This window comes from Cetorhinus maximus, chromosome 32 (assembly GCF_964194155.1).
Source record: "Cetorhinus maximus chromosome 32, sCetMax3.hap1.1, whole genome shotgun sequence".
Taxonomy (NCBI): Eukaryota; Metazoa; Chordata; class Chondrichthyes; order Lamniformes; family Cetorhinidae; genus Cetorhinus; species Cetorhinus maximus.
In genome coordinates this window covers 13,805,233-13,823,191 of record NC_135910.1, presented here as the reverse complement: position 1 = coordinate 13,823,191, position 17,959 = coordinate 13,805,233, and the positions used below count along the sequence as shown (strand labels likewise).

General features: G+C 46.4%; 1 protein-coding gene across 1 annotated transcript; it reads right to left on the bottom strand.

Annotated features, from left to right (window-relative positions):
- Positions 1 to 397: 397 nt before the first annotated feature.
- Positions 398 to 16,674, bottom strand: LOC144671323 (sphingolipid delta(4)-desaturase/C4-monooxygenase DES2-like). The gene is made up of 3 exons (XM_078533146.1): positions 16,515 to 16,674; positions 1,955 to 2,697; positions 398 to 1,031 (listed from the first exon to the last, which is right to left on the bottom strand). Exons 1-3 carry the CDS (start codon positions 16,594 to 16,596, stop codon positions 888 to 890), a joined length of 969 nt encoding a protein of 322 aa, XP_078389272.1. The 5' UTR covers positions 16,597 to 16,674; the 3' UTR covers positions 398 to 887.
- Positions 16,675 to 17,959: the final 1,285 nt, after the last annotated feature.

Here is a 17,959-nt window from a genome sequence, read left to right as displayed (position 1 = left end):
GGGGAGTTTTTTCCTAATTGACGGGTATTTCAGTCTTCCGCCAATTGTGTACCCATTGCACATCATGTCACTCACTCACTCACTTCCTGCTCCGGTCTCACTGGAGGGTAACTCCCATTTCCCACAGTTGAAGAGATCCAGTCACTGGGGCTACTGTCAACACCAGGATTTACACGATTCATTAACTCGGTGTGTGTTGTCCCCTAAGTATTCTGGACTGGGCTTGTAATTTTCTTACTGCTAAGGTGTGTCTATCCCTCTAAAAGGTCACCGCTGTGATATTCCCTGCGGAGACCTGATTAAAATAAGCAAAGCCCAAGAGGCTGCTCTCAAACACCTTCGCTTCTCTCCAACTAGGGTCCAGAAAACTGGCACTAAATGACTAGCTCCTACTGAAGTGCACTGGACACAAGTCTATGCAAGATCGAGGTACAGAATGGCAACAGCCCACTGTCTGTACATTGTGATCCTCAATTAATCCTATCTAGTTACTCCCAGTAGCAACCCCTGTCCCCACCAGTACAATACTCCTGTGTTACACAGTGACAGGCACATCCCTTCCAGCGTTGCACATCTCAAAGTACTTTCTCCAAACTCCAAATTTGGAAGGAGAGTCTAGATTTATTGTTGGGCGTTTACCTGGACCAAGTATGATCATTTTCCACACCCACCCACAATTACATTTTTACTAAAATGCTGGTGTTGACACCTGGAACAGAACTGAAATACAAAAGCATCCTCTTGTGAAGGAAAACCAACCAATGGCGACAGAGCTTGGTTTCGGGTGTCAGTCCATGGAAAATAATTATAAATAACAATTTACTGTTTTACTAAAGGGGGTGGGGGAGGAGTGTGGGAATTGACCAGCGATCGGCTGGAATTTGCGTTCACTGCTCTTTCGCCAGTTTACACATTCGTTTGACCCGAGCAAATGGCCCGAGGGAGTCACAGAATACAAAATCCCAGAGCACTCGAACCCAGGAGCTGTGCTGAGGCAAATTGTCGTAAAACTCAGGTGCCATCTTCTTTACCTAAAGCATAAAAAAAGAGTGCGAGTTACATAGGGGAATTCTCAATTATTTCACTTGTTGGACATGGTAACATTGCCCCAGCTAAACCCCTCAACATCGGATTCCTGGCTGGTACAATCTATCCACTCCAGTCCTCTCTCGGGCATCTGGTTTCACCCACACACAATTCCCAGCAGGACTTCAACTCCACCCTGTCCAAAGCTGCCCTTTCTGCAGGGTGACTCTAGTTGGCAAGTGTTGGCGGACTGGTTGACATCGCAGGCAAGCCTGATCCCTTTCCTCACCCCAAAAAAATGCCAAACGGGCATCAATGGATTGCCAAACTTAAACCCGACCCTCCCACCAGCTGGCCTAGGGGTGACAAGGTCTGTTGGAGCACCCCCCCACCACCTCGAGTGTCACGCTGCCCAGGATCCGACAATTCAGCACAAACCAAAATTTCAAGTCAGGTCTGTCCGGCTCCAACGGGCCCCATATTGAATCATCGAACGATCTCCTATCAGCTTCAGACCCAAGACTTGAGATTTTTAAACTTGAGCTTATTGTTTTGAAATGGCAACGCTAACTCTATCGGCAGCGAAACAACTGATGAAAGTGGTTTGGTAATACGCTCTGTATTGCTGAAAAAAAGAGATGTAGATGCTTTTCATCTTGCACTCATCAGGACATGTCGCAAGAATACCAATAAGGGGAAAACAACAATTTATACTGTATGAGAAGAGAGTGCTGATTGATTGGTAGAGGCCACTTGCCAATCAATCAGCACTCTCTTCACATACAGTATAGATTGTTTTCCTCCCCTTATTGGTATTCTTGTGAAGTGTCCTGATGAGTGCAAGATGAAAAGATTCGACGTGTCTCTTTTTCAACAAAACTAACCAAAGCCCGAGAAGGGAAAACACGCTTTGAAAAGTTGCTGTTACCAGGGGTAGCTTGCTGCCGGGGATACTGGGGAAGTCGTGATGCTCCATGTGATATCCCACGTTGAAGGTTAACCAGTTGAGGGGTCCATAATAGGAGTAGGTTTCGTATCCCTTCAGGAACATGTAGTGTTCAGCGATGAAGTGTCCAGAGAATGGGTGCAGGCCCATACCCAGCATGGAGCTGGCCAACATGTAGAACACGGGTTTCAGGCCCCATGCGTAGTAAACAAAGAGGTCGTAACCCAGCTGGACCACGGCGTTGACCAATTCCATTTGCGTGATAGGCTTAGGGTTGACATACAAGGGCCGCAGGACATAGAAGAGCGGCTGCAGGAAAAGCCAGACGATTTTGCGGGCGGGCGTGCAGAAGAAGCGGCCCTCGAACTCCGTGGGCACGTCGACGTCCAGGCCTTCACCCCCCAGGTACCGGTGGTGGTCTATGTGGTACTTCTTGAAAGAGGCGGAGTAAGGCATCCCGATGGGCAGGTTGGCAAACACGGCAAACCAGCGGTTCCACTTGGCGGCCTTGTTGCCAAACGCCACGTTGTGGGAGATGTCGTGGATGGCGAGAGTCAGGGAGTGGTTGACGCAGCCGCCCAGGACGTAGGCCCAGAACACCAGCCACTTCCAGGATAAGTCCTTCACCAAGTAGCACGACACGAACTGAAAGAGAACCATCACGCTTACGATCCATTTTAAATGAGGATCGGGGGTCATGAGGGACTTGATCTCCGGGTATTTAGCTGTGAAAAGGAGAAAGGAACCAATTATTATCAAATATACTGCGAATGCTGGAAAAACTCAAGAGTTAATGTTTCGAGTCCGTTCTTCTCTGAAGAAGAGTCATACGGACTCGAAACGTTAACTCTGTTTTTTCTCCACAGATGCCTTTAGACCTGCTGAGTTTTTTCCAATTATTGTCAATTTTATTTCTTTTTATTCATCTTTCATGGGGTGCAGGTGGCACTGGCATTTGTTGCCCATCCCTAATTGCCCTTGAACTGAGAGGCTTGCCAGGCCATTTCAGAAGGCAGTTAAGAGGCTGTGAATCTGGAGTCACATGTAGGCCAGACCGGGTAAGGACGGCAGATTTCCCTCCCTAAAGGGGCATCAGTGAACCAGATGGGTTTTTTTTAAAAAAACAACAATCAACGAGCATTTCGTGGTCGCTATTACTGAGACTAGCTTTCAAACCCAGATTTTATTAATTGAGTTTAAATTCCACCAACTGCCGTGGTGGGATTTGAACCCATGTCCGCACAGCGTTAGCCTGGGCCTCTGGATTACTAGTCCAGCAACATTACCGCTACGCCACCATCTCCCCCCTATATCTCCATTTCCATATATTCCAGTGGAATTGCAGTCGAGATGAGGGAAGATGGGAGGACACTCGAGGGGGAGCATAGACTGGTTGGGCCGAGTGGCCTGTTTCTCTGCTGTAGCTCCTACGTAATCTTCTGTACTGCTGAGGACACAAATCGCTATTACATAAACTATAAAATGCCCGAGGCACTTCACAGGTGCCTTGTCAGACAAGCATTTTATGCCAAGCCACAAAAGCAGCTATCAGCACAGGTTTTAAAGGAGCCTCTTTAAGAGAGAGAGAGAGAGAGAGAGGGGGCGCAGAGATTTAGGGAGTAGGAATTCCGGAGCTCGGGGCCCAGGCAGCCCAAGGCACGGCCGCCCATGGTGGGACAATGGGAATCGGGGATGTGAGAGAGGGGGCAGAATGGGAGCAATGCCAGTTGAAGGGGCAGGAAGAGGTTACACAGATTAGGGACAGCAGGAGGCCATGGAGGGATTTGAAAACGGGAGGTGAGGATTTCACGTCAACCATCAGGTGATCAGAAGGGAGGGTTAACAGGTTACTAACATGACGCCATTTCAGCCATCTTGTTGCAATGCTAACACATCAGAAGCCACGACAAACTGCATTCCTGGTTAATGTAAGTGTGACTTGCCCTCAGTTCAAACAGACTTGCAGGACAGGTTTGACAACTGGATTCCAGAGAGGCAACAAAAGTCCTTTACACTGAAAATGCGGCATGAGTCATGACCAGGGCAGATCCTAAAGCTTTCAACCACACGCACAAAAAAAAAAGGTGCAGTTTAAGCCTTTCAGTACCAGTTACACGAACATGTGTTCCTCCAGAGGAGTGAGAAATAGTCACCTTGGTTTTCTGACACATTTTCACCCGCCAATTTTCTTCATTCCGATCTTCAGGATTTGTAGGGGCAGGCTGACACTCTGTGCAGTGCTGAGGGAGTGCTGCATTGTCAGAGGATCTTTCCCATGAGGACGTTAAAACCAAGGCCCCATCTGCATACTCGCTTGGTTGGCATAATAGATCCCAGGGGACTAGAGCAGGTGAGGTTCCCCTGACATCCTGGCCAATATTTATCCCTCAACTAATGCCACTCCCATGACCTGGTCAGTTATTTCATTGTAGTTTGTGGGAGCTTGCTGTTCATAAATTAACTGTTGGGTTTCCTGTGCCACAACATTGACTTGAAAAGGTTCTCCATTGGCTGGTGCCTTCGGACATACTGAAGGACAAGGGCAGCAGAGGCATGGGAACGCCCCCACCTGCAAGTTCCCCTCCAAGTCACTCACCATCCTGACTTGGAAATATATCGGCCGTTCCTTCACTGTCGCTGGGTCAAAATCCTGGAACTCGCTCCCTAACCGCACGGTGGGTGTACCTACACCACATGGACTGCAGCGGTTCAAGAAGGCAGCTCACCACCACCTTCTCAAGGGCAATTAGGGGTGGGCAATAAATGCTGGCCTAGCCAATGACGTCCACATCTCATGAAAAGGTGCTATAGTAATGTTATGACTCGTAATCCAGAGGCCCAGGCTAATGCTCTGGGGGACATGGGTTCAAATCCCACCATGGTGTCTGGTGGAATTTAAATTCCGTTGATAAATCTGGAATTGAAAGCCAGTCTCAATAATGGTGACCATGAAACTATCAATCGTCATGAAAACCCCATCTGGTTCACTGACGTCCCTATAGGGAAGGAAATCTGCCGTCCTTACCCGGTCTGGCCTACATGTGACTCCAGACCCACAGCAAAGTGATCGACTCTTAACTGCCCCTCTGAAATGGTCTAGCAAGCCACTCAGTTCAAGGGCAATTAGGGATGGGCAACAAATGCTGGTCTTGCCAGCGACGCCCACATCCCATGAAAGGAAAATATATAAACGCAGGTTCTTTCTATCTCTGGACAATTTAGCCCCTTGGGCCTCTGCACCATTCAACCTCAATTATATTTTACTTGCACCAGCTCCATTTACCCATCTTTGCTCCCTTAGCCTCACCGAACAAGAACGTATCTTTCAGACTCAGTCTTAAACTCCAACCGTGCTCCAACTTTCACAAACCTTTGAGATGCCAGGAGATCAGTCAACCTGGTAACACTGAGGTTATATATGAAACAGAGCACCGAGCTATCCTGCAGGTATATTTGTACCTGGATTAGCACATACTTTAGGTCGGATTAAGATAGGATAAACCTTTTTGGATGGCTGCTGGGGCATTTCTAAGCAGCAATGGGGATTCCACTAGTGGAACGCTGCTGGTTTTGCAGCTTATTACGGTCATGACAAAAACGAACTGATCTTGTCTAGCACCTTTCACAAAGTGCTGGAAATACTCAGCAGGTCTGGCAGCATCTGTAGAGAGAGAGAGAGAAACAGAGTTAACATTGAGTCCGTATGACTCTTCTGTTATGACGTGGCGATGGTCTGTGCCAGGCGGACCAAGTCCCACAAGGGAAACTTGGTCACGCTATCACAACAGTTTGGCAATTTGTATTTATTACCAGATGTGTGCACTGAACTCAGAAGTAACAAGTCCACCAAGACCTTTAGAGATTTTAAAAATTAAATTAAAATATTTATTAACAAACTATAAAAGATTTCAAGCACATACATAACACCACAATTACTACTATAATAACTCAAATTCCTAACTAACCTGGCCCCCCAATTACACTCCCTTTAAGACAACGGTCCAAAATAAATTTTAGATTTAAAACAAACTCAGCAAGTTAACACAATACCCTGGACAGTGGAATTCCAAATGGCTTTTCCCCAACTCCAGTTTGGTTAGATAGCCAACTTATGCACAAATGCTGGAGGCTTCATTAAGACTATTTCACACACTCCTGTTAGATTTTACATGGCCTTCTGACACATAGCATTTCATGCTCTTTTATATATTTTCTTTTAAATATGTAAATTCTATTGTTCCATATGTCTTTGAAACTGTACCTTCCTCATAATATAAAACTTTCATGTTGCCAATATCGTCAATAACCTTTGGGAAAAAAAATAAACACATTCCTTAGCCTTGCTTATCTGACTACTTGTAAACAGACTAAGATTCCTTTGAAATCCAAATATCCCTTCATTTATCTAAAAATGCACGCTAACCCAGCATCCATGTTTACTCATTAGCTTGTCAAGCACCTAGCTTCTTTTACCTGGAAAAACTCAGCAGGTCTGGCAGCATCGGCGGAGAAGAAAAGATTCGACTCTTTTCTTCTCCGCCGATGCTGCCAGACCTGCTGAGTTTTTCCAGGTAATTCTGTTCTTGTTTTGGATTTCCAGCATCCGCAGTAGTTTTTTGTTTTTACCTAGGTTCTTTTGATGATTTCAAACTTGACTCCAAATGTAATTATGTCACACAAAGACCCAACCATACTTACCCCCATAAACCTACTTTACAATAAACCACAATAATATATTGGAAAAAAAATGTTAGTTTCATGACACTTCTTCAGAGCTAAAGAGAAGTAGAAATGTGATGGATTTTGTGCTGTTTAAGAGGTGGAACAAGATAGAAGATCGGGGCTAGGAGGAATTTGACAAAGCTGTCATGGACACAAGGCAAAGGGAGTGTTAAAGACTAAAGAAGGTAATGATAGTGGCATAAAAGTGAGGTAGCAGAATGTGTTAATAGCAGAACAAGGGTCGTCACTCTGTGAAAGCGCCACATAGAAACAAGTTTCAAATGGCCCTGTGCGGGGTTGGGGGGGTGCGGAAAGAATAAAAAGATATAAAAGTAAATAAATAATATGTAAAAAAAAAGTTTTAAAAATAAACACAAATAAAAAAATAAGATTTTTTAAAAGGGTAAAAATGGAGCAAGAGTTCATGATCTGACATTATTAAAATGTTTTAACGTTTAGTCGGATAGGACTCTTCTGTTCTGAAGAGTCATCGATTCGACTTGAGACGTTAACTCTGTTTCTCTCTCCACAGATGCTGCCCGACCCGCTGAGTATTTCCAGCATTTTGTTGTTATTTCAGATTTCCGCATCCGCAGTGTTTTACATTTATAAGCAAGTGCACGTTGTAAGTAAATAAACTATTAAAGTCCGTTACGTCTTGACGAAAGTCAATGACCTGATACCAGAGAGCACAGATTTAAACTCTTTTACAAATGAACCTGGAGCTAAGATGAGGGAAAGCTCTCTTACACAAGGAGAGGTTAGGATTTGGAATGCATAGCTTGATAAAAGTGGTGGAAACAGATTTAATGTTAGCCTTCCAAAGGGAATTGGATAAGTACTCGAAGGAGAAATAAAAAAACAGGGATATGGAGAAAGAATGGGTGGGGAGCGAGGGGTACTGGGTTGCTCTTTGGGAGAGCCAGTTCTGACTCGATGGGTGGAATGGCCACCTTCTACGAACTCTCCTATGGCTCTGCCCTGAAATGTTAACTCGTTCTCTCTCCGCAGGTGCTGCCTGGTCCAATGAGCATTTCCGACGTTTTTGTTTCATTTAATGAAAGGTGTAAAACCTGCGTAAGACAGGAAATAGGAGGAGTAGGCCACTCGGCCCCTCAAGCCTGCCCCGCCATTCAATAAGGTCATGGCTGATCTGATCTCGACTTTCCTGCCTGTTCCAAGATAACCCAAGAACCTGGTCTGTCTCCGTCTCGGTCACGCTCAAAAACTCAGCCTTCCCTGTTCTCTGGGCTACAGAATTCCAACAATCCCTCTGTACCCCAGCATTCTGCATTCACTCTCCATTTTAAATACTATTTCGTTCTCTAGTCTTCCTACCAAAACGGATAACCTTGCATTATACCCCACCTTCCAGATTTTTGCCCACTCACAATGTAATAATATCCCTTTGCACATTCTGTATCCTCCTCACAGCCTTCCTACCCATCAGCAAAAAACCTGAAAGTGACCCATTTATCCCAACTCTGTCTCCTGTTCCAATAACGTGAAAGAAAGACTTGCATTTATATAGCGCCTTTCACAACTGCAGATGCGCCAAAGCCCTTTCTTGCCAATGAAGTATTTTTGAGCTGCAGTCACTGTATAAGAAACATGGCAGCAAATGGACACACACAAAACAATCATCTGATTATCTGGTCATCGTTTAGGCCTTGGTTGAGGGATAAATATTAGCCAGGGTAGTATTGTTCTCCCTTGACGTAATGCCGTGGAATCTTCAACATCACCCAAGGGGGCAGACGGGTCCTCAGTTTGACTTCTCATCCAAAAGATGGTACCTCCAACAGTACTGCACTCCCTCAGTACTGCACTTGGGAGTGTTGACATGTGCTGAAGCCTCGAGAGGGGGGATTCGAACCCACAACCTTCTGACTCAGAGACAGGAGTACTACCCACTGAGCCACACTAACAGAGAAGAATGAGTCAGCCCAATGGGTGTAGGAGTCATAGGGTTGCCAACTCCTCCAGGATTGCCAGGGAGTCTCTTATCAATTAACCTCCTGGACACTGTCCAGAGCAGAACCCAGGAAAGGGGGAAGAAAGGCAAAGGGGCATTTAAATTATGTTTTAACACTTTCTCGTTATTTGTTTTTTTAAAAATGGGGGTTAGATTAAAGGCTGTTAGATCGATAACCAAGAGCTCAATCATCCAACTGGGTTTGGGAGGTGGGGTCTACAAGGATAGACATGTCAGGTGACCAATGGCAGGCGTCTGGGGGGAAGGGCAGTGGGCAGGAGGTCATGTGACAAAACCTCATGTCCAACCCTAGTGCAGAAGGTGTGAATTTAGCGTGGGTTTTGATGGGGCTCTTGGTGTGAGAGCTATTTTCTGGCCCCAGATTCAAATTCTCTGGTTCACCTTTAGACACCTTATTCACTGCTGCAAGGAACAGGTTACCTGTTCTGTGACATTTCAGGTGAGACGACGCCTGGGAGATCAAATCAGCCCATTCACTGCGTCCACACCCTTCAGTGAGAGATAATTCTTTCATAAATTAATCGCCAAATTTACTTTCCTTCCAGATTAACGCCTCCCACAACCCCCCCTCCGGCAGTCTCAATATCCCCTCTTATCAACAGTGGAGATCTTTCATGGTCTAATTATTTGGTGGTGGGATATGAGCAGATCTGGCCAAGTCACAACGACTGCTCATCCCCCGTTGTAAAAGAATAAAAACACTGGAGATTCATGCCACAAATGTCAAGAAAACTCAAGTTCGTTGATATTTCAGACAAACTTGAGCTAACAAGGGACACTGCTGACTCTGACCTACTTCTACTCTCTAGTAACCAATGCCTCAATTGTAAATTCCTCTGTAGCCTCGCCCTCTTCCTCATTTCTGGAAACTCAAACTCTGATCTATAATCCATTGTCCCACTTCCTTCTCTTCACCATTGACGGCTGTGCCTTCAGTCATCTAGGCCCCAAGCCCTTAAGCCTTTCCCTCCTTTAAAGACCCTCCTTAAAACCAATCAGCTAGGCATTTGGTCATTCATCCTTAACATCTCCACTTTTGGCTGGTTGGTGGGTTTTGGGGGGGTGGGGGGGTGGAAACACTCCTGCGAAGCACAGAGTCCACTTGCCAACCAATCAGCACTCTCTTCTCATGAAGTATAAATTGTTGTTCTCTTTACATTTGGTATTCTTGCAAAGTGTCCTGATGAGTGCAAGACGATTAGTAGAAGGGTCAATAACCAGGGGGGCATAGATTTAAGGTAAGAGGTAGAAGGCTAAGAGGGGAGTTAAAGACAATTTTTTTCACCCAGAGGGTGGTGGGAGTCTGGAACTCGCTGCCTGAAAGGGTGGTTGAGTCAGAAACTCTCGTAACATTTAAGAAGTATTTAGATATTCACTTGCGTTGCCATAGCCTCCAGGCCGATGGGCCAAGCGCTGGAATATGGGATTAGTGCAGTCGGATCTTTGTGGACCGGCAGGGACACGATGGGCCGAATGGCCTCCTCCTGTGCTGTAAACGTCTACGAGCCTATGAGAAAAGCTTCGGCGACGTGTCTTCTTTTCTCAGCAATACCAAACGTTTTACCGTGTTTGAAAAGCTGCTATACGAATGCAAGTTGTTGTTGTTGGACAGTACGAAGGGAAGGAGTGGAGGGGGGGGTGGAAGGAAAACAAAAATGTCAGTCAGACATGGAACGGAAGCGCTAAGGAATCAAGAAATGGTTCATGGGCAGGGCTGGCACAGCCACGAGGTGAATTAGGTGGTCACCTAGGATGGCAAGATTTTGGCGTGAAGGGGCGGCCATGGCAAAAAAAGACTGAAGTCTGAATTCTGAAACTTTAAAACGATAACAATATGACTTTATCATGAGCAACATAACCAGGTTCCATGGGGCGGGGAGCTATACAGTTTTAGTTCAGTCCCTCCTCCCTCCCTGACCCTCTGGAATTTTCTAGAAGGCAACAGCCGCGAGTCGCTCTTTCCGGCTCACCCCCCCCTCCCGCGCGTGCTTGCAGCTTGTCGACCATTTCCCTCCCCCGCGTGCTCGCTGACCATCCAATCACTTCCCCTTCCTTCCACCCCCCCCCCCCGCACCATCAGGTGACGATCCCGTGACACGGGCCGAGGTCTCTCACGTGGGGGTGCCCGGAGCTGAGGGAATGCGGCGCCGGCAGAGCAGCGGGATGGGAATTCGGGAGGCCCAACACCTGCAGAGCGAGGGCCGGAGGGCAAGCCACAGATGACCACTGCCCGCGAGTTTCACAACGTGTAGCTGTTGAGAGAGAAAGTGGGGCCATTTTGTGGTGTTCGTTTTGTGGGGGGTTAGGGGCGGGGAAGAGAAAGAGAGAGAGAGAGAGAGAGAAGCGCAAGGTTTGAAGGCCCTCCCAAGGTGGCAAGGACCCGCGCTCCAGCCCTGTTCATGGGCAGAACCGGTGGGCACAAGAGATAAGAGAAATGAAACAAGACACAGAGTGAGAGAAGAGCCAAGGAAGAGATCCACAAGTGGAATGGAAACCAGGAAAACTGGTCAAGCGAAGATGACCCTGACCGTTCAGGAATCTGGAGGAAGACGAACTTTAACGCCAAGAGGTCCTCGATCCTCGCCCCCTTCACCGACTCACTCAACTCCACCCCGGCACAAGCCAACATTGATGTTAAAAGGACTTGCATTTACATAGCGCCTTTCGCAATCTCAGGGCATTCCAAAGCACTTTGCAGCCAACGAAGTGCGTTTAAGTGTAGTCCCTGCCGTAACTTAGGAAACGAGGCAGCCTATTTGTGCACAGCAGGATCCCACAAACAGCACCGTGATAATGGCCAGCTAATCTGCTTTTTTTTTTTGTTTGGGTGATGTTGATTGAGGGATGAATATTGGCCAGGACACCGAGGGATAAATTCCTGCTCTTCTTCAAAATAAGCATCGTGGGATCTTTCACCTCCGCCCAAAGCAGGCAGGTCTGTAAGACAGCACCTCCGAGCAGTGCAACGCTTAATGCGCTGGGAGTGTCACAGCCTGGTTTTTGTGCTCGAGCCCTGGAGTGGGACTTGAACCCAAAACCCTTGTGATTCAGAAGCAAGAGTGCTACCCATTGAGCCACAGCAGACCCTGGTGAAGGAGACTCCTGAGCTGTGCAAAAAGCCAGTCATTTTAGAAGCTCGAGTGTGGAAGGTGGCCCCAATGGGACAGACACAACAGAGAGAGAGAGAAAAACGGAATATTCCTTAAAGGAAACCATCGAGTTTGAAAGACTCGTGAGGTCACTTCACAGGCTATGTTGGGGGTCACAACGGAAGCAGAATAGGTAGAGATGGCAGTTTCCCTTCCTTGGGAACAGGAGGAGGCCATTCAGCCCCTCGGACCTGTACCACCATTTCACTGGATCACAAATTGATCTGGATCGTAACTCCATCTGCCCACCTTGGTTCCACAAACCCTTAAGTACCCAGCAAAAATCTTTATCAGTTTGGAAATTTTCAATTACCCCCATCCCCTGCAACCACCCTCAAAAGCTTATTGAGGCGTGGGTTCTGCATTCGACTACCCCATTGTGTGAAGAAGTGCTCCCTGATATCACCCCCGAATGGCCCGACTCTAATTTCAAGCCTTCCTTGGCTCACTCTGGACTCAAACCCCACCCCCACCCCCCAACCAGAGAATATAGTTTCTCTCTATCAAACCCTTTCACTTCCCCTCCCCCGGTGGATGGGAGGGGGTCACATAAGAGGCTGGAATTGGGGGAAAATCACAGAAACCTTGGGAAGTTGTAGGGCTGGAGGAGTTTGCAGAGATATTGAGGTGGGGGTGGGGAGGCCATGGAGGGATTTATCAGTGACAACAGTCAGGCGTTGGCGAGGTCATAGCTGGGCCAACTTCAGAAGCCTGCTTTGATTCTGCACCGTGACCAGAGCACATAGCCAGGCAACGATATAACAATCTGCAGCAGGAACCCTGACGAACTGTACCCTTCTCTACCTCAATAACACAAACCAGATGTTGAGTCATTTGGCACAGTTCAGGGGTCAAACCTGGCATCAGTGCTAGCCAGACGAACAACCGAGCCTCCTTCACATTTTAACTTCTTAGATTCGATAAATAAAATAGGAGGAAACATTTTTGCACCTATTCCGAATCCTAACAACAGGGTATTTTTCCACCCCACCCCCCTTCTCTGGGAAGCGTGCGCAGGTCTGGCCACTGGAATGAATCACATTCTGGCTGCTCCCAGCAAACAAGGCACTGCCTTACAGGGCGCAGTCACTCACTGAAACTCCCTCGATCTTTACGCGTGACCCCAGATAATGGGCACCGTCAATCATGGGGAAACCAGAGCCACAGGCCCTCCCAGTTCCTCTGCGTCACTCACAGCCTCACCCCCCCCTTCTCCCTGTCTTTATAACCGACTCCACCCCTTCAACCCCACTGAAATCTCCGTACTCCTGTGATCCCCGATTTTCATGGCCCCGCGATTGATTGGTGGCCATGCCCCAAACAACGAAATTCCCTCCCTTCCTCTCCCCCGCTTTAAGATGTCCCTTTCTCTGACTATCCTTTTGATCACCTGCCCTAATATCTAGAGTCTCAATGTTGAATTTTGTTTGATTATTGTTCATGTGAGTCACACTATGCAAGTTATTCTTCTTGCTCAACAGCTCTCTCTAGAGCAGGAACTTTGGTCAACTTTCCCCCTCCTAAATACCCAATTGTTAGTTTCACACCCATCCCCATTTAATCAGCGCAGATACAAAAACCATACCAGGCAACTCCCCTTACAGACATCAGCTGGTTTTCCATTGTGTTATCCACAGAGCTTTGTACAGACATCCTGCTGTAACGCTGATTGTGACTGTTGACTAGGTTACAACAAGAATGTACTTACAAATGTGCTGACTTAACTAGCTCAAATATAAACCACAAAAATAAAACAAAATCTCTGGCATGAAGGAGTTTCAGTCCCACTCCAGAGACTAGGAGCTCGAAGTCTGCCAGTGCAGCAGCGAGATCTGAGGGGGTGCCCTAGCGGTTGGAGGGAGCGCCGCTGCCAGTCGGAGGAGCCACTGGTTGCAGGGGCCGCTTTTCAGATGTTAGACAGAGATGGACACAAAAGATCCCATGGTTCTATCAAAAGAGCAGGGAAGTTCCCCTGTGTCTAAGGCCCATATTTAACCCTTAACCAACATCACTAGAAACAGATTATACAGCACAGGAGGAGGCCCATTCAACCCCCCACCCCACCCACCCACCCAAATCGAGCCCATGCCAGTTCTTTGAGAGCTATTCCATTAATTCCACTGCCCCGCCCTTTCCCGATAATCCTGCAAGTTCTTCCTTTTCAGGAATTTATTAAATCCCCTTTTAAAAAACATAATTTGAATCCGTTTTCAACGCCCTATCAGGCAGCACGTTCCAGATTCGGCCATTGTCGCGTTGGCGTGTGTGTGTGTGTGTGTGTGTGTGGGAGCTTGCTGTGCGCCAATTGGCTGCTGCGTTTCCGACCTTACAACGGCGACTACACTTCAAAAGTACTTCATTGGTTGTCCTGAGGCTGTGACAAGCGCTATGTAAATGCAAGTCTGTCTTTTTCTGGTGGTGGGGTTAAAGTGCCAGCAATTGACATCTTAGCCAACTTTTGGTCAAGTAGACAAGTATGATTGGGGGGCGGAAAAGGAGGGTGGTAATGGTGGCAGGCGTTTTGCACGTTGCTTTACCAACAGTGGAAATTCACTGAACCCCTTAAGAATCATTTGTACCCATAGCAAACTGCAAATGTGATCCACACATGCTCGTTCAGCTGCCTGGGCCCCCGAGCTCTGGAATACCCTCTCTCTGCCTCCCTTTCCTCTTTTTTTTAAGGCTCTCCTCAAAATCTACCTCTCTGATCAAGCGCACACGTCTCTTTATATTGGCAAGTCAGGAAGGGGGTAATTCCACCCGAAAACTCTTGGCAAATATGGAGGAAAGAGCAACGCAGGGGCAACTCATTCCCACACCTTCAACAAGTTAACTTGCATTTATGTAGGGCCTTTTAATGTTTCAAAGAAAAAGACATCACAAGATACTTTACAAGTTTTTAAATTTCACGCTGACACAAGGAAATATTCAGTCAGATGATCGAAAGCTTGACTGAAGAGGTAGATTTTAAGGAGAGTCTTAAGAAAAATAAAGGAGAGGGAGGGTATTCCAGAGCTTGGGACCCAGGCAGCTGAAGGCACGTCTGCCAACAGTGAACTCATTATATTTTTTTTAAAATCGAGAATGCTCAGGAGGCCAGAATTGGAGGAGCGCAGAGATCTCAGAGGCTGGAGGAAGTTACGGAGATAGGGACGGGGGCGAGGCCATGGAGAGATTCGAGAGCAAGGATTTGAAAACAAGGCAAAAACAAAACTACCTGGAAAAACTCAGCAGGTCTGGCAGCATCTGTGGAGAGGAACACAGTTAACGTTTCGGGAAACATTAACTGTGCTCCTCTCCACAGATGCTGCCAGATGCGGACTCGAAACGTTAACTGTGTTCCTCTCCACAGATGCTGCCAGATGTGGACTCGAAACGTTAACTGTGTTCCTCTCCGCAGATGCTGCCAGACCTGCTGAGTTTTTCCAGGTATTTTTGTTTTTGTTTTGGATTTCCAGCATCTGCAGTTTTTTTGCTTTTATCTTAGCTGAAAATCAAGGCACTGTTTAATCAGGAGCCAGTGTAGGTCAGTGGGCACAGGGGGAGTCGGGCGAGTGGGATTTGGTAGAGAGAGAGACAGACAGTTAGGACACTGGCAGCAATGTCCAAGTTTGAGGAGAGCAGTGTAGGTGCACAATAAAGATCCCACAGCACTTTTTTTTTGGAAGAGGGCTGTTCTACTAGTGAACCAAACACACACACACACAATCAGAGAAACTGATCTTCCTTATTGCTGTTTGTAATCTACACTTGCAGGGAAATTCCAAAAGACACCAAATTCTGAAAAGCCTCTCAACAGGGAAATGAGTGAAACAGCTGATTTGCCTTTCTCTTTCAAATTAATAAAAAGGAAACTTTTTATACCCAGCATCTATTTAATCACTTTCTTAACACTTGTATTGTATCCTATCTATGGTCCCAATAAGAGAGACTCCCCACCCAAATTAAACATTCAGCCTCGACTCTCTGCCGAGGTTACCTGGCAAGTTCCTCCATTCATCAGGTAGTCAGTTCAGTGGCCACAAAACACTCAAAACCCATTTAAAAGTTGCTGGAGCATTTTGTCCACGGGGCCCATACACTTCGAGGGCGGGGTTCATTTTTAAGACCAAGACAGAAATACCTGGGGAAAAACTCAGCAGGTCTGGCAGCATCGGCGGAGAGGAACAAAGTTGAGGTTTCGAGTCCTCAAAAGTTTTTTCCAGGTATTTCTGTTTTTTTTGTTTTGGATTTCCAGCATCCGCAGTTTTGTTTTTTTGTTTTTATATTCATTTTTAAGACTTGTGGCACCAGCATTTCAACTCCACATCCTGGTGAACGACTTCAGTGAATTTGACTTTCTAATTTTGCAGCCCCACCTCTCCCCTACCCCCCAAAAAAATAGTTTCCATAATTCCTGCAAACTCTAAATTAGGCCAAATGACAGTGGGATTACTCGCAAACTTCAGGTATCGCCGAAGGAAAAGGTAAAAACATTTTTTTTGGGGGGGGGGAGGGAAAAACAGATTAACTCTTGTAATAAACTATTGCAATAAACATTTAGTCTGATTCTCACAGCTAACATTTAGTTTGGAACTTTAACAAAATGCAGCAAGTGGAGTTCACAACTTATACGAAACTTTTAAGGACAAAAAACATTAAAATTTGGAGAAAGTTTTGCTGTCACTCTATTTACCTAAGATTTGCTTCCTCCTGTCGGTGTGCGGCTGTTCTGTGTAAACCCACTCAAAATCAGCACTTGAAGCCTTGTTACCCATCTTCTACGTCCCTTGCAGTTCTGAATGACCTAAAACCTGTTGCATTGCAGGTTTCCTTCACCTGTGTGTGTGAGAGAGAGAGAGACGCCCCTGAACGTCTGACCTTCTGATTAATTTAGAGTTATTCCTGAGCTCCTCCCCCCGGGTCTGTGCAGGTTTGCAAACTAATTGTGCAGCAGTTGCTAAATCGTCTTGGGAGTCCCCAGGAACTGATAACTCGTCTCCAGGGAAAAGTCAGGGGGACCTTGTTCTTTTCATGTCTCTCCCCTCTCCTCCTCCTTCCAACACCTATTTATTCGCTATATACTGGTGACGGGGACAGGGCAGGGGGCGCTTGCTTGGAGGGAAGGACATGAAGTGATCGTATAAGTTGTGAACTCCTCTTGCTGCAGTTTGTTAAAAGTTCCAAACTAAATGTTAGCTGCGAGAATCAGACTAAATGTTTATTGCAATAGCGATATTGCAATACTTTTTTTTTGAAAAATATACTTTATTCATAAAATACCTGGAAGAACATTCCAAAACATTTCAAAATCACCATCACAAAAGTACAATCAGATCCAACTTTTACACATGGATCACGAGGTGCATCAATACATCAATGAATATTACAATCATTTCAATACGGTCATTACAGACAATCAGACAATGGGATTGGAGTTATCAACATACATCATGTTGCACTCTGAGGTGCTTCAATACAATTATAATACAATTAGCATTCAATGCAGACATTCATTGTGAGCTGTACAGCCCGAGGGGCTCTCAACAGTTCCCGGCCCCTCGGTGCACTGTATCAGGAAGGTCTTCGACAGCAACCTTTCCCCATTGCGCCTTTGCGGCAGCTGCCCCAAGCTTTAGTGCGTCCCTCAGCACGTCGTCCTGGACCCTGGAATGTGCCAGTCTGCAACACTCGTTTATTGCAATACATCCAACCAGAGTTGGCAATCCCCATTGTTATTGGGAGCTAGAGGGGTGAGGCACCAGTTTTAATTGGTGTTTGTTTGCGAAGGGACTTAGTGACCCGGGCAAGAGATTAACATCCGAGTCGAGCAAGGGATGGGGCTTATAGAGAAAGAGGCACTTTCACATCAAAGAGACAACAACAACTTATATTTATGTAGCATTTAACATCATAGCATTTAACATAATGAAACGTCCCAAGGGTGCTTCGCAGGAACATTATAAATTAAAGCGCGACACCGAGCCCGCTTAAGGAGGTATCAGGTCAGATGACCAAAAGCTCATTAGAGTTTAGAAGAATGAGGGGTGATCCTTGTGTGCAGGACTCTGAGGGGAAAGCAAAACACTGCGGAGGCTGGAAATCTGAAATCAAAACAGAAAATGCTGGAACAACTCAGCA

Bases quoted from the DNA above. Each gene is read 5' to 3' on its own strand.
- LOC144671323 (XM_078533146.1), bottom strand. From the start codon at position 16,596: ATGGGTAACAAGGCTTCAAGTGCTGATTTTGAGTGGGTTTACACAGAA. The intron at 2,698-16,514 runs GTAAATAGAGTG...TCCTTTTCACAG, and splicing joins CAGGAGGAAGCAAATCTTAG to CTAAATACCCGGAGATCAAG. The intron at 1,032-1,954 runs GTAACAGCAACT...TTTATGCTTTAG, and splicing joins CCGGCAGCAAGCTACCCCTG to GTAAAGAAGATGGCACCTGA.